Source organism: Sebastes fasciatus, chromosome 17, assembly GCF_043250625.1.
Source record: "Sebastes fasciatus isolate fSebFas1 chromosome 17, fSebFas1.pri, whole genome shotgun sequence".
Lineage (NCBI taxonomy): Eukaryota > Metazoa > Chordata > Actinopteri > Perciformes > Sebastidae > Sebastes > Sebastes fasciatus.
Window position 1 is genome coordinate 8364074 of NC_133811.1, and position 14342 is coordinate 8378415.

Genomic DNA, 14342 nt, shown 5'->3' on the forward strand with positions numbered 1-14342 from the left:
AAATCCTATCATCCTTCCTGGTGTTGAAATCCATGATGAAACACATAATTCAATGATGGAAGTTAAAAAAAAAAGAAAAACTCCCACAAATGTCTACAATAATAGACATCTTTATTGGTATTATAGCTGTAAGTGATAAACACATTCAGAGTCCACACACAGTCTTCAAATTCCCCGTGGGCTATATGATCTGCAGCATAAAAGATATTTTGAGGATTAGAGGAACAAAAGAGGGTTTTGAAATTGCAGACTGGTATAAGTATATATGGATAGTGGCACTAATAATAGCATCCCGACTGTCTTTTGTCAGCGGACTGGACCTCTGTGGTCTCCACATTCCTGGACCTGCTGCCTCTTGGATACAACGAGCAGCAGGAAACATCTAAAACCATTCAAAGCATCTCCTCTCAATATTGCATTCTTGCACACGCACTCCAATAAAGGACTGGATATATCTTCACAAGTTCTCCTCCTAAAATATACATATATATATATACATATATATATGTTTATATGTCAGAAGCAGTGATAATGACAATGTTGTGTGAGCTGATCTCAAAGGGCCATTCATTCATTCATTCATTCATTCATAGCTCAAAATGTAATGAATGAGCCGTTTCACTAAAGAAAACAAGTTACATATTCAAGGACAGTTGGTCTCCCATTTTCCGACGTTTAGCGCAATTACACAGAACCAAAAAACGTTTCTGTTTGTTTCTATAGGTATTTTCCAGTTTGGACAGAGACGTAAAATGTCCCTGCAGTTTAGACATAATGAGCGTATTTCCTGATTTCTTTTTTTAAACCATTCTGTGCACGCAACTGAAATGTTTCATTCCCTTTGGTGGAAGTGTTCTCTGGGCTCTATAAGCACAACATGTGAAGACATTTACAAAATTGGTCAAACTGGCTGAGAAGTGAGTTTTTGTAATCATACTATATCTAGCGTTTGGGACTTTTTTGCAATAGACTCCATTATATTTTTAGGAAAAAACAGAAGTCCTATGTGCCCAAACACTAGATACAGGACCTTTTTCTCAAACCTCCCCACTCCCACTCCACGACGGAGTGAAGTCCGTTTGTAGTCACACTCACAGCTGAATGGTGTCGGGTGTAAACAAAGAGTATAGAAGCAAAGAGGCAAAACTGGTGCATTTTTGACAATGGCGCTGCGGTAGCGCTGCCGCCTTATGGACTGAAAACGCCAATGAGTCCATAGCCAGGAATGTATAAAGAGACGTCTGTAAATCAGAGGATCATTTTTTTCCCGACGTAAATCAACTTCCCAGTACAAACACTTAAATAGCCCTCATTTAAATCGTTAGAAAATTGAACCAATTACCAAATCCAGAGTTATTTTCCTCGGTATAATAAACATGCATCAGACCCACGGGACTGCAACGCAGTATTCTGTATTATATGTATTCTGCCAGCTTCCTGCTAAATGTATGCGGCTGTAATAATGGATATATTGGCTGTAATTCATCACTTTTATTATCTTATAATACACCCATGGGCTGTATGCTGTAAGCCTGTACCGTGGTGGATGCATTAACGTCTCTGTTCCCAAACAACCGGCTATCGGCCAGCAGCTAGTTGGGAACCACTGCCCGAAACAGCGTTTCTATATCGAGTATCCACCGTTCATTTTACATTTCCAAGTCCTCGTTTTAATGCGTTGAGAAAATGACTCTAATCTACAGCATCTGCAGCTACACACGAACAGTACAGTGCATCAAATCAACATTAACTTAAGCAGGCCTGTTACAGTCTAATATATTATTTATTCTTGCCGGCAAATCACATAAAAACTTGAACGAGATCAAGAGAAAAGATGTTGAGTAATAAATATAGAAATCAATCAGCAGGTTGGCTGCAATGAAAGAATGCAGCTGATTAGTAATCAAGAAGCCACAAAAAGACAAACACGACCTTCTTTCTTTCAAACACTCGACTTGCATGCATGCAACACACACATGCTGGCATGCGATCACATGCTCTCGCCGACCGCCGTATGCATGACTAACACACACACGTGATCACACACACACACACACACACACACTCATTCACTCAGGCATAAATCTTGCCAAGCAGAGATGATACGCAGAAGTGGAGTAAAAGGAACAAAAATTACACCGTAAATTATTCAGAGGATAAGTCTGTAGGACGAGCGATCAAGTTTGCGAAATTTATAAAAAGCACCTGGTGTACTACTGTGTAATGTGTGATCAAATATTTACAGGCAACATGGGTGAAATGCACACAAGAGGCCACGGAATATCAGCTTTCAATAGAAGCCCAATGAGGAGAGGAAAGTGTAGAAAACTGGCACTGTGTTAGCCCTGACGTTAAAACCTTAAAATAAAATCTAATCTATAAGATCACACTTAAATGACTTTGGATTACTGCAGGATGTTGGCCGCTATACATCAAAGCTTGGTGAAACAGCGCTGACATTTCACAGTGACCTTCGAATCTGATCTGCAGAGGTGGAAAACAGCAGGAGCGACGCTGGTCCGGCGCTGGGGGGACTGGGGATATTCAGCAGGGGTTGGTGGGTGTGAAAACCTGAGGATCCTGGCTACCTGCTGCTTCTGGCAGCACCGCGGACAAAGAGGGGGCTCAACACTTTTTTTTCTGTTTGATTGCAAACAATGAGGGGATTTGAATCTACTCATGACAGCCATGGCAACGGATTTCGACTGCCAACCATCATGTGGAATTTTTTTCTTTTCTTTTTTTTTTTTTTTAAACGCGTCAAAAATAACTACAAAAATTAGAATATAATACATAAAGAGAGGTCATTTTTTTAGGCACTGACTCCTGCTTCTTCCCGTGAAGTCAAAATTTGTAATGTAAAAAAAAAATATCTCTCAGCTTGAAAAAAAAAAATTAAATCAGATCAGGTTTCATAACTCGGACACCAAAAGGCTTTTCATTCAATAACTTTGGAGTCACCAACGAGCTGCTCCGCTAAAAGAATAAGTCAGACATTCAAGGACACAGTTTGAGTTGGTCTCCCATTCTCCTACATTTGGCCAAACCTGTCTCCTACAAAATTGCATCCCCATACAAATAAACTGCATTCTCAATTACGTTTTGAGGGAAACGTATTTTCTCCCGGATTACGGTCGCAGTTTTAAACAGTTTAAGATGTGGTTAATGTTCATGTACATTGAAACGAAACAAAAGAACACAATAACACTACTTAGGCGACATCCACACTAATACGTTTTCGTTTTAAAACAAAAACAATCTCCGCCTAGAGGAGCGTTTTAGGGCTGTTTTAGAATTAATCTCCGTCCATACTACCACGCCTGAAAACGCATATCACAGTCCACCATTCACATACACTGGGTGTAAACAGAAAGCAGCGCTGGACACGGGAATTGATGCAAAGTGCATGTAGGCAGTAGTAGCATTATAAAATGCAGAATTTAACTGCACAACAGCTGCCAGCAGAGACAACAGGGTCACTAACCCTACTCGTTATCCACATTGGAATTAACCACTGGTGGTTGAGGCCATGGACGTATAAAGAGAACTGGATACAGCGTTGGCGGCGGGCTCCCGTTCATTACTATGAGAGTTGCTCAGTGGCGCATGAAGACAAAATTGCTCGACTGCTGAGAGATAAAGTACCCGGATCATCCGGCGATCTTCTGCATCCATTGGGCTCATGGAGCAGTTGCAGTAGCATTTCCTTTAACTCCGCCTCCCAGCCCTCGGTCTGGGGCTCATTCACATGAACGGAGGAAGGATTAGGCTATTTGTGCATTTAACAACTTTTAAGACCTAATGATTTAAATAAGGTCTATTCAAGTGTTCGTACTGGGAAGTTGATTTACCTAAAAAAAAAACGATCTGCTGAGTTACAGACGTCTCTTTCCCAATGCAAGTCTATGGGAAAAAGAATTTTTGGGCCCAATGACATCACGTGACGGAGGTGTAATTCCACCGTTTGGCCACTATAAAAACTTGCTTCAAAGCCCAGTGGACTTCCTGGAGTCTTGATTATACCACGGAACTTTCAATGATGGTTGCTCGTTATACTACGTCACGTGCTGCGGCTTCTATTACAAACGTATTTGTGATACGTCAAAGACAAACGCAATCCGCGACAAAATACGCTTCCTCCTAAAACGTAACTGAGGAATGCAGTTTAGTTGTATGGGAACATCATTTTTTAGGAGGCAGGGCTAATTCAACACATTCTCACTCACAACTCGTCAAATACCGCCGTTTGGTCAGTGCCCGTCGGCATCGGAGACCGACGCACGGGGTACCCCTCTTGCATTACTTTTAGACGGGTCAGGGATGCTGTGTCAATATACGCTATGTATGTAATATACATAGTGCCCTTTCAAAATAAACTTCCGTAGCCACACAATCACTTAGTTAGGGTTAGTTTTTTCCGCGGTATTTGACGAGTTGGGAGTGAGAACGGGTTGACTGATTTGGCACAAGTATAGAAAACAAAAAAATCTTAACTATTCTGTTTGTAGGTATTTTTTCCAGCCACATTCATTGAGGTTGCTACAATCGTTGCATTGATGATCTGTAGTTAAAAGGTATGAAAACATCCTATTAAAAGTAGTACCATGAGGTGATACATGTAAATGCATGTACAACATATCTCTGAGAAAATATTTCTTTTTAGAAGATGCAGCCTTTTCTTGATGAGTTAAGTAAGAAAATGCACAAAAATTACAAACCGCTCTGGCGTGTTGAGCTGTAAGTTGCAGTAGAGCTACATTAGATCAGGCATGAAATGCAATAAATTCCCTAGAAAGGCATCTAATTGATTTAACATGTTTGTGCTCCACAGTATATATAAAAAATGGCATCCTGGAAGCACTGAATCATGGGATTACACTCCCAATCCATTACAAAGTAAAATCATCAGAAATCTGAAAAGCAAGGCATGAATGTGTTCCCAACAACGTACATGTTCCTCTGTTCAACTATCAATGCAGCGACAACAACGTCGACACTGCGCAGGTGGCGATGGCTTAAACCTGCTGTTAGGCTTTCAATAATCATAATCCATTAAGTGTGTTTGTGTTGTTCTGGTAGTCGTGGTGTCTTCTCTCTCAATAAATGACTGAATATAAATCAATTTCCATCGCTAGGACGTTCCAGCTTCACCACTGGAGTAACACCAGGCTTCCCACACACCAAGCATGTGTTGGTCATTCTTCTGTTGGAGGCAAGTAGTCTTTATCTCGTCGATTACTTCCGCCCGACACTCGTGCGACGACCCCCCCTCGTTGGCTAAAAAGGTCAACCCCACATCCGACCTGCGGGGGTTCCCGCGCTGTGTCTTTGACCCCGCCTCCCAGGTCACCGCAGGTTCAGGGCCACGACCACTGTAAGGATGACGCCCACCAGCATCAGGAAAGGCAGCCAGGTCTTCAGAAAGCCCGCACAGCTGGATCAGGGCAGAGAAACAACCACAGAGAGGAGGAGAGAGAGAGAGACAGATACATGAAGGTGAGGAGAAGAAACTAATCTAATGGTTGTAGGATAATGTCCTGCTGAACACAAATCATCAATAACCCTTCACTTGCTGTATGACATCTGTTTCAGTATGGACAATATTACTGATGTCGATTTTTCTTGTAAAAACCCCATTTACCCCGTCTGACAAGCGGAACATGTAGCTGGTTCTCATACATCGTTTGTAGCTATACCTACAAAAGGCAATGCACTGTAAGGGGCTGATGACACAGATGACTCACTACAGGCGCGGACGCTTCAAAAACGCCTCTTGGCAAAGAGCATCGGGCAAAACACTGACGCGCCTGTGGAGCGGGGTTGAGGGCTTAACCTATGGCTTAACCGGGCAATAAACGGAAAAATGTGCTCTCTCTCTCTCTCTCTCTCTCTCTCTCTCTCTCTCAAAGACAGTAGCCTACATGAGTAGTTATTTTAACCCTTAACCTAAAAAAGTACATTTGTTGCCTAAACCTAACCATGTTTATTTTGAAAAGAGTGTACATACTGTATAACGAGTGGAAATTGTCATGTGTTGCTGTCGGAAAACGCACAAAAACCGAGGAATAACTTTTCGTAACATATCATGCAAACTGTTGTTTTGCAACTAAATTAAATTTAAAAGCAGTTTAAGCTTGCTGAGAAAACATTCGAGCTACCTGGCTACCAATGACTACAAGTTTGAAGTGCCGACTCTTAGCATTCATTTTACAGTGTTTCATGTCTGAAGGTCTATAACACAGAGACGTGATGCTCTGCCAGGCCTGTACAGCAGCCATCTCCTCATCCTGCTCGGTTCAGGAGCTTCAGCAGGTGGAACACCTGTTCAGTTGGACTACGATCAGGTGACTGTGTGATACGGTCTGTCAAGAAGATCTCCTGCTGTATTGTCCAAAAAATTGGGAGACTATTCCTACGATGTTTACCTACTATGGATGTGAACACCCTCAAACACCCTTTAGCTTCATAGCAATCAGTCATCATTTCATTTTAACCCTTTGAACTCTGCAATAGAAATGGTCCGACAGTGCCTACATTGGTATTTTTGCTTATCGTGATGTCATTTCTTGGAGTATCTTCGAATACTTCATATCCCTAAAATCTGTACAACCTAATCTGAAAGGTTATGTCAGTCAAGAAACTATAATAATTGATTAAAGTTTTGAAATTGTGTCATAAATAATTAAAATAAATCATAAAATGTTACTAAATAAACACAAAATACATATTGATCCAAAAGATTTCTAAATGTAGAAACGTGAAAAACATATTTCTTAGCACTCGTTGACACAGTTCAGACTGCAACAGTACAGCGATAGTGAAATTTGCATTTGTGCTCATCATACAGTACAGTAACTATTTTTAATGTAACAGAGTGAAACTTAATGTGGAGGCAACACTGTCTCCAAAACCACTGGTTCCCAACCTGGAGGTCCCGAGCCCCACTAGGGATCTCTAGAGCTTCCAGGGGGGGTCACATGGCCTTCTTGATTTAAGGGGTGTAAGTTTTTAAAATCTATACAGTTGGCCTAAATCTCAGCATTTCATTCATTACGATGAATAAAAGTTTGGATTATTATTCAGGATATAAACAGGATAAGGGCACGGTGAACACAGGTTATATTCATAGTCTTTCCTCTTTGATTAACAACCTCGTCCTGCATTAGAAAAGTACGCAGTTAAAACAACCAAAGAGCTAATAGAACAATGGCCAAGTGTCAGCGAGAAGAAAACACTTAATTTGTCAAAAAAAGAAACCCATTAAGTATGTATGATTGTTAAAAATAAAAAAAAAGACAGAATTGTATTAAAAGTTCCTAAAAATAAGAGGAAAACTCATCTCTGATGCAATATGCACAGGAATTAATCATCAAAATCACTCTTTCTACACAAACTTCCTGCAGTTATTACTTTCACTAATTGTACAGTTTATCAGTTGTTCTGTACCGTTATTGTTACACATTGAATATAATATGAAATATCCCTTAAATGGGTCACTTAGTCAGGGGTCGTCAGTTCACTCAATGATAGAAAAGGGGTCCCTTAAGGAAAAAAGTTGGGAACCACTGTCCTAAATACTAAGTTTCCATACAACTATTTTTATTAATGGATTCATTTATAATTCCTGCAACTCCACTGAGTTAAATAGAGAGATTTCACACCACCAGATCAATATCACGTTATAACAGGAAGATGTTTTTCAAGTTATAACAAGATATTTTCACGTTATTACGACATACAACGTATACATATACAACGACATACAACGTATACATATACTATTCATCTTGTTATAGGGATGAGGAAACGGTGCACGGAGAACAGATAAATTGAGCTATATGGCTCATTTACATGATTTGATTAAGTACTACTTCATGTTTAGGTTGAGACGGCGAGATTCTGCTGTTATTGACCACGGTGGTTGACATTGTGATAAGTATGCGTACACTAAGATGCATCCAAGCTGGTCATCAAATCGTAATATTACCGCTGCATGGAACGCTGTATATATATACATCAGTCTAACCCCAGCAGCAAACACTATTCCCAAAGCCTGGACATGTTGCCCCCGTTCTTACCTGACGTGTTTTCCATGGATCAGAGCAAGCAGGCAGAGTTTGACCATGTTCCACGAGGTGCTGTTTTCATAGCGCATCAGATTCAGAGCCATGGCGACATGCGAGTGACAGTTGTCACAGCAGAGGTTGTGCTTTTGAGAAAAAACAAAGAGCACAAATCATTCCTGGGGTTTTCACTTTTATACAGTAAAGTAAAAAGATCACAAGAACACTTATTTACCATCCTGTGCTTGTACTCCTCTGAAGCATCGTGTACCGCCGTGTCCCAGGCATTGGAGCCGCTAGCGTAGACTTTGCTAACGTCAAGCACCCAGTACCTACAACCAAAGAGAGGACGAGCGTCAGGAAACAGGTATTTCTCTGTAGCAATATGTAACAGTGTGATCACAACAATCCCAAATATTTTCATTTACTTACTTTGTCGGTTTCCCAAAAGCCATGTTGTCTTCCTGCAAAAAAAAAACAAGAACATTTGAATTGCTATTTATTATTTCAAAACAGATTAAGTGATCACTTTGTGTACTCATGTTTCTTTAATCCGCCTGTCCTTTTGTTATAATACACTAACACTACAGGCAAACATTTCCTAATGATGTGATGAACAAATCACATGTGCACTGATGCTCTTGGGCTCCCTGGGCGAATATGTAATTTAGATGGTTTAGCATTACTAATTCAGAAAATGTGCCTCACATCCTGTTTTTATTCACCAACAATGGGTCCTAGAATCAGTTAGGCCGCGGTCAGACAGACAACAGCACTGCGCGGGTAAACACAAAGCCCCCTCATTCATGTGAATGGGATCACTGCTTTGATACAGCCAAGGGGTGCCAAGTATGCCGAGGACGTTGGCAAAACAGTGCGAGCACGACATCATCCGACAAGGCGTTATGTTGGCCAATCAAAGACATGCAAGTGCACCTTCCTGGTAGATGATGACACTCCAGAGTTGTAAAATCCTTCCTCTTACACCGCTGTGCAGTGCTTTAGTGTCTGTTAAGCTTTCGTACGGATGGATCTGTTACTCAAACTGAACTTCATGGATCATATTTCAAAGTGTGTAATAGACCCACCTGTCCACCAGAGGATAGCGTGTCAGTGTCATGTTTTGCCTCGCCGAGGTGTGAATATTAGAAGCGTATATGTAGGTGTAGTGGCCTACCAGCAGGGGGCAAAACAAACTCTCACTTAGGTTTATGAAACAAAACACCGGTCTCCTGGGTGAAAGTCCTGTGATTGTCGGACCGGCCCACCATAAGCAGTCTCTCTCACTTATTTATTCTACGTCACTACCCCTGAGTGTAGCATATTCACGCGGATGTGTTTACATTGCAGTCAGTACAGACTACATGGCGTGAAAATAACACACTTAAAGCAAGAACGGTATTACACGTTTTTGCCTTGTGCATTATTGTGTCATTCCAACGCCTTTTTGTGCAGCCAGGCTGCTCTGGTACCTGAAGCAACACACCACCACCAACCTTAATCTTTTCGATGCGTTTGGGTAGAGCCACTGTATTTCACATTTAACACACACAGGCCATAATGTTCTACAGCACCGCAGTCATTACTCACTGAGACAAAGTAAGGTCCGGCAAAGTCCCGGATGATACCCGTGGAAGTGCAGATTCCCATGTGGCCAATGAATGGAAACAGCCATCTGAACAAAGAACAAAACAAAACATGCAAAGTTAATATTACAACATAAAAATAGCATTTCTGTGACAATCCCCAGAAAGATGAACACATAATTAAATATTAGTGGACATGGGTCCACACAAGGACAGTCGAAGCCAGTGTGAGATGTTTAAAGGTATATAGTTTAGGTGTTTTGAAGTGGGGTTGTATGAGATACTTATCCACAGTCAGTGTATTACCTACAGTAGATGAGAAACAGACAGGAGTTACCGCACAGAAGCAAAGCAATGTACAGCTGTGGACGGGGCCGGCAGCAAAACGTAAGTGTACACTATATTTAGAATATTTTCGCCTGCTTACCTTGTGTGACTGACGGGGAACTAAAGCAGTAAAAAGATGCGCTCACCAAAGCAACCAAACTCCATTGAAAAAAACAGTAATTTTACCTCGCAGAACACAGTCTGGTCTATCTCTGCCTCGATCGGTTAGTTAGTTTGTGTTATTGTGTGACTTTAGTGACGTTAGTTTGAGTTAGTCACACAATAACACAAACAAACTAACTGATCAAGGCAAGGTAAAATTAAAAGTTTTTTTCAATGGAGTCTGGTGGCTTTGAAAGGAGCATAGATGGACACAACAGCTTCAGTTCCCTGTCAGAAAGGGCTGTCTGAAGCAAAGCAGTATATCGCTTTGCTTCTATGTGGTAACTCCTGTCTGCTTCTCCAAACTGGGAGCGTGCCGACTGTCATCTACTGTAGTTAATACACTGACTATTCACTACACTATACCTTTAAAAAGGGACTGTTTGTAACTTCTTACACGTATAAATCAATCCGGGTCGGTGTCCCATGCGCGCTCGCGTGTGGCTACGCTGTTCAGACTCAGACTCCAACACAAACTACACTGAAGCACCAAAACCGCAAAGTTATATCTAGTGAAGCCCGTCTGTTAAACAGTGTTGGCCGAGGTCGGAGGACGCGGGGGAGACCGTAGCTTTGGTCTCCAGGGCCGGAGTCTCTGCTGTACTCTGCTTCTCTGCTCCTCTGCCTGCCTTCACTCAGCTCGCTCCACCTCACGTGCATGTGCGCACACTCCACACTGCAGGAGAGTTAGTTTAGCTCTGAGAATATCTAGTGAATGCACAGTGGACGTTTGTGCAGAAATAAATGCTGCAGCTCCTCCAGACCAACAGAGGTTTCCCGTGTCTTGTGAAGTGACGGGGCTCCGCAACGAGAAACGTTATCGTCTCCGACCGGGTGCCGGTGTCTCCCTCCTACGGTCGGGAGGCTGAGGCAGGAAAAGCCAACACTAGGATCAGCATTGATTCATGGAGAGACCTTCGTCTGGTCAGCTAACATTACTGCCAAGCGGGTGAAATATAGAGTGATATTGTGGTTTTAGCTGACGTGTGTCGTGTTATGATGGATGCTCGCTCACATTCAGGTAGCGCGTGCACACGGGCGAGCGCGAGCAACAGGACACTAGCTTTCATTGACTTAACGGCCACAGGTGTTGCAGTTACAACCAATTTCTGATTCTTAAAAACAGTCCCTTTAAATGTTAAATACAAACTTATTGTAGTCGTGGTAGGCCTCAAGTTATTGTACCATGAAAATCTCATACTGTTACAACCCTATATGGGACATGAGGGAAACGCTTTTGTTGTTATTGAATTAGTACCGAGTTACACAACTGCCTGCACTTATCAATGGAAGACAATAAATAATAATAAAAAAGGAAGCAATAATTGCAAAAGTTGTGGTAATATATTCTCTACCTCCACCAACAACACCAAACATAAACATTCACACACTTTTGGAGAACCACTGCTCCATAGGAATATCATTAAAATCATAATTCCGATACTTAGCAAGTTAAAAAACTGTTTTAAAACATGAAAATATGCCACTGACAAATTGTATTTTGGCATTATAACTAACTTCTGACGCCAAATAGATGACTTTATGTTTCAAATTTCCAGTATGTAAAATCATTTTTGTGTTGTCATGGTGTTAATTGGCTTTCTAATTAATGTTTAATTACCTATAATCATTGAAATAAGCTTCCATTTTCAATAATACTCCTAACATTTAAACATTTATAATTCATATTAGTGTCTCTGACTAACCAACAGCGAGGCCACACAATTACAACACATTAATCACAATTACAACACATTAATCACAATCACAACACATTAATCACAATAATAACACATTAATCACAATCACAACACATTAATCACAATCACAACACATTAATCACAATTACAACACATTAATCACAATTACAACACATTAATCACAATCACAACACATTAATCACAATCACAACACATTAATCACAATCACAACACATTAATCACAATCACAACACATTAATCACAATAATAACACATTAATCACAATCACAACACATTAATCACAATCACAACACATTAATCAAAGGAAAGTAGTAACAGGATGTGTATTGTATTGTATTCTACCTCCACCAACACACCAAAAAAAAACACATTCACACACTTTTGGAGAACCACTGCTCTATAGGAATATCATTAAAATCATAATTTTGATACTTGGCAAGTTAAAAAAACTGTTTTAAAACATGAAAATATGCCACTGACATATTGTATTTTGGCATTATAACTAACTTCTGACGCCAAATAAATGACTTTAAGCACAGTATGTAAAATCATTTTGGTGTTGTTATAGTTTACATGGTGTTAATTGGTTGGTTTAATTGGTTAATTGGCTTTCTAATGATGTTTAATTATCTATATGCATTTAAATAAGCTTCCATTTTCAATAATACTCCTAACAGTGAGACATTCATAATTCATATTAGTGAGTCTGACTCTTAACCAACAGCGAGGCAACACAGTAACAACACATTTACAACACATGTATCACATATATAACACATTAAAGGGAACCAGCAACAGGAAGTGTGTTGTTGTTGTGTTGCACTCCTGCTAGCTAAGCTAAGCTAGTGAAGGTGTCACTCCGTCTCTCGTCCCGCCTGACTGGCTCGGTGGACGGCGATAACTCACGATAACACGGGGATGGGCGTCCACACCACACAGTACGGATAGCGATGCGTCTCCGGGTTGATCTTCTCAGACGCTATGCGGTAATTCTTCATGGTGTCTTTCTCAACAACATCCGCCATCACCAGCTGTGGAAGATGAACTTCATCTGTTCCACTCACATCTGCGTCAAGCGACACGAATACACGCAACACCACCGGAAGTGTTGGGGATTTTAGCTTCAAAATAAAATTCAACAGGTGTCGTTTTGGTAATAAATACGGGCTAAGTGGAGATATGCGCCGTCGTAAACGATTCTAATTATTTATTTAGTATTATTTTAATATCTGGAGGAACTTTAGTAGAACAAATATAAACTGATGTGTTGTATATTTAGCATGGAAGGTCAATGTACGTTTTACTTTGAAAGGTACAGTCCGGACCGCTTTCTCTTATTCCCGCTACCTTGGCACCCGCAGCAACTTCCGGGATGTATGCAAGCCATCAAGAGGAATAGATCAGTCTGGGAAAAGTTTTGTCAAACAAGCCAGTTATTAAGTTTAATCCTCTTATTTCATATTTAAGCTGTTCAAATTACACCCATTTTAACGACCCTTTTCCAAAGTAACTAAGCTATTTAATAGTATAGTACTTAAAATCATTAAAATGTTCTTTCTATAGGTGTTAATTATGATAGTCTAATAATGATAATGATAATAATAACTTATAATAACTTGGATCTACCACAGAATGGTAATCAAACAAATTATGTAAGTGATGGAAATATACATGTACAGCTAAATCACAATTATATCCTATATGATGTATCAAAAACACACAACGTTCTCTGGTTCCAGTTTCTTCAATGTTAAGATTTGCTGCTTTTTCTCAGTTTAATACAATTGTAAATTGACTATCGTTATAAAGAAAATGCACATGTCAGCCTGGTGTTTAAGAAATCATGATGCGCATTTATCACCACATTTTGTCGACAAATGCTGGACTAATCAAGAAAATAATTGGCAGATCAATCAGCAATGAAAATATCATGATTTGCAGCCCTAGCCACAAGCCTTTCTGACTTCATAGGGGTCAAGGGTCAACACCTAGGATTTTAATTATTTACGAAAGCATTGAAGAGGCCAGTGGTTCCTAACCTGGGAGTCAGGACCCCTGAAGAGGTAGCAAGATAAATCTGAGTGGTCACAAGATGATTCAAGAAAATTTTTATTTTTCTTGTGAAATACTTTTACATCTTTCGGCCGTTGAAATGATTGACTGAGGCTGTGGTGATATATGGATTCATATTAAGAAGTTATGAGCCAAAACATTTGGCAACCACCGGTGTTAAATGAGAAATTACTGGACTGGACTTAATGATATCACAGAGAGGAGTAGTCAGCAGGTTTCGTATGCAGAGTGATTTATTTCAGAAGCAGATTTCTTATCATTTCCGTCTTAATTCTGTCTGCATTTGTGAGTGTGGTTTATGCTCTGCAACGACAGAAACAAACTTATTAACAATAAATCAAACCATCAACAGATAGTGTGCACTAAAACAGGTGAATCAAAGAATTAAATAACTAACTTACAGGACACAC

At 40.3% G+C, this 14342-nt stretch overlaps 1 protein-coding gene across 2 annotated transcripts; it reads right to left on the reverse strand.

The window, feature by feature from the left end:
- Positions 1-94: 94 nt before the first annotated feature.
- On the reverse strand, positions 95-12940 carry tmem222b (transmembrane protein 222b). 2 transcript variants are annotated; one of them, XM_074612524.1, is made up of 7 exons: positions 12766-12938; positions 9654-9738; positions 8496-8527; positions 8299-8395; positions 8079-8209; positions 4266-5434; positions 95-2819 (listed from the first exon to the last, which is right to left on the reverse strand). In XM_074612524.1, the coding sequence occupies exons 1-6, from the start codon at positions 12882-12884 to the stop codon at positions 5347-5349; spliced, it is 552 nt and encodes a 183-aa protein (XP_074468625.1). In that variant the 5' UTR covers positions 12885-12938; the 3' UTR covers positions 95-2819; positions 4266-5346. The 2 variants fall into 2 exon arrangements, with proteins under 2 accessions (XP_074468625.1, XP_074468626.1); XM_074612525.1 differs by lacking the exon at positions 4266-5434 and having other exon boundaries at positions 95-190; positions 12766-12940.
- Between the last annotated feature and the right edge of the window lie 1402 nt (positions 12941-14342).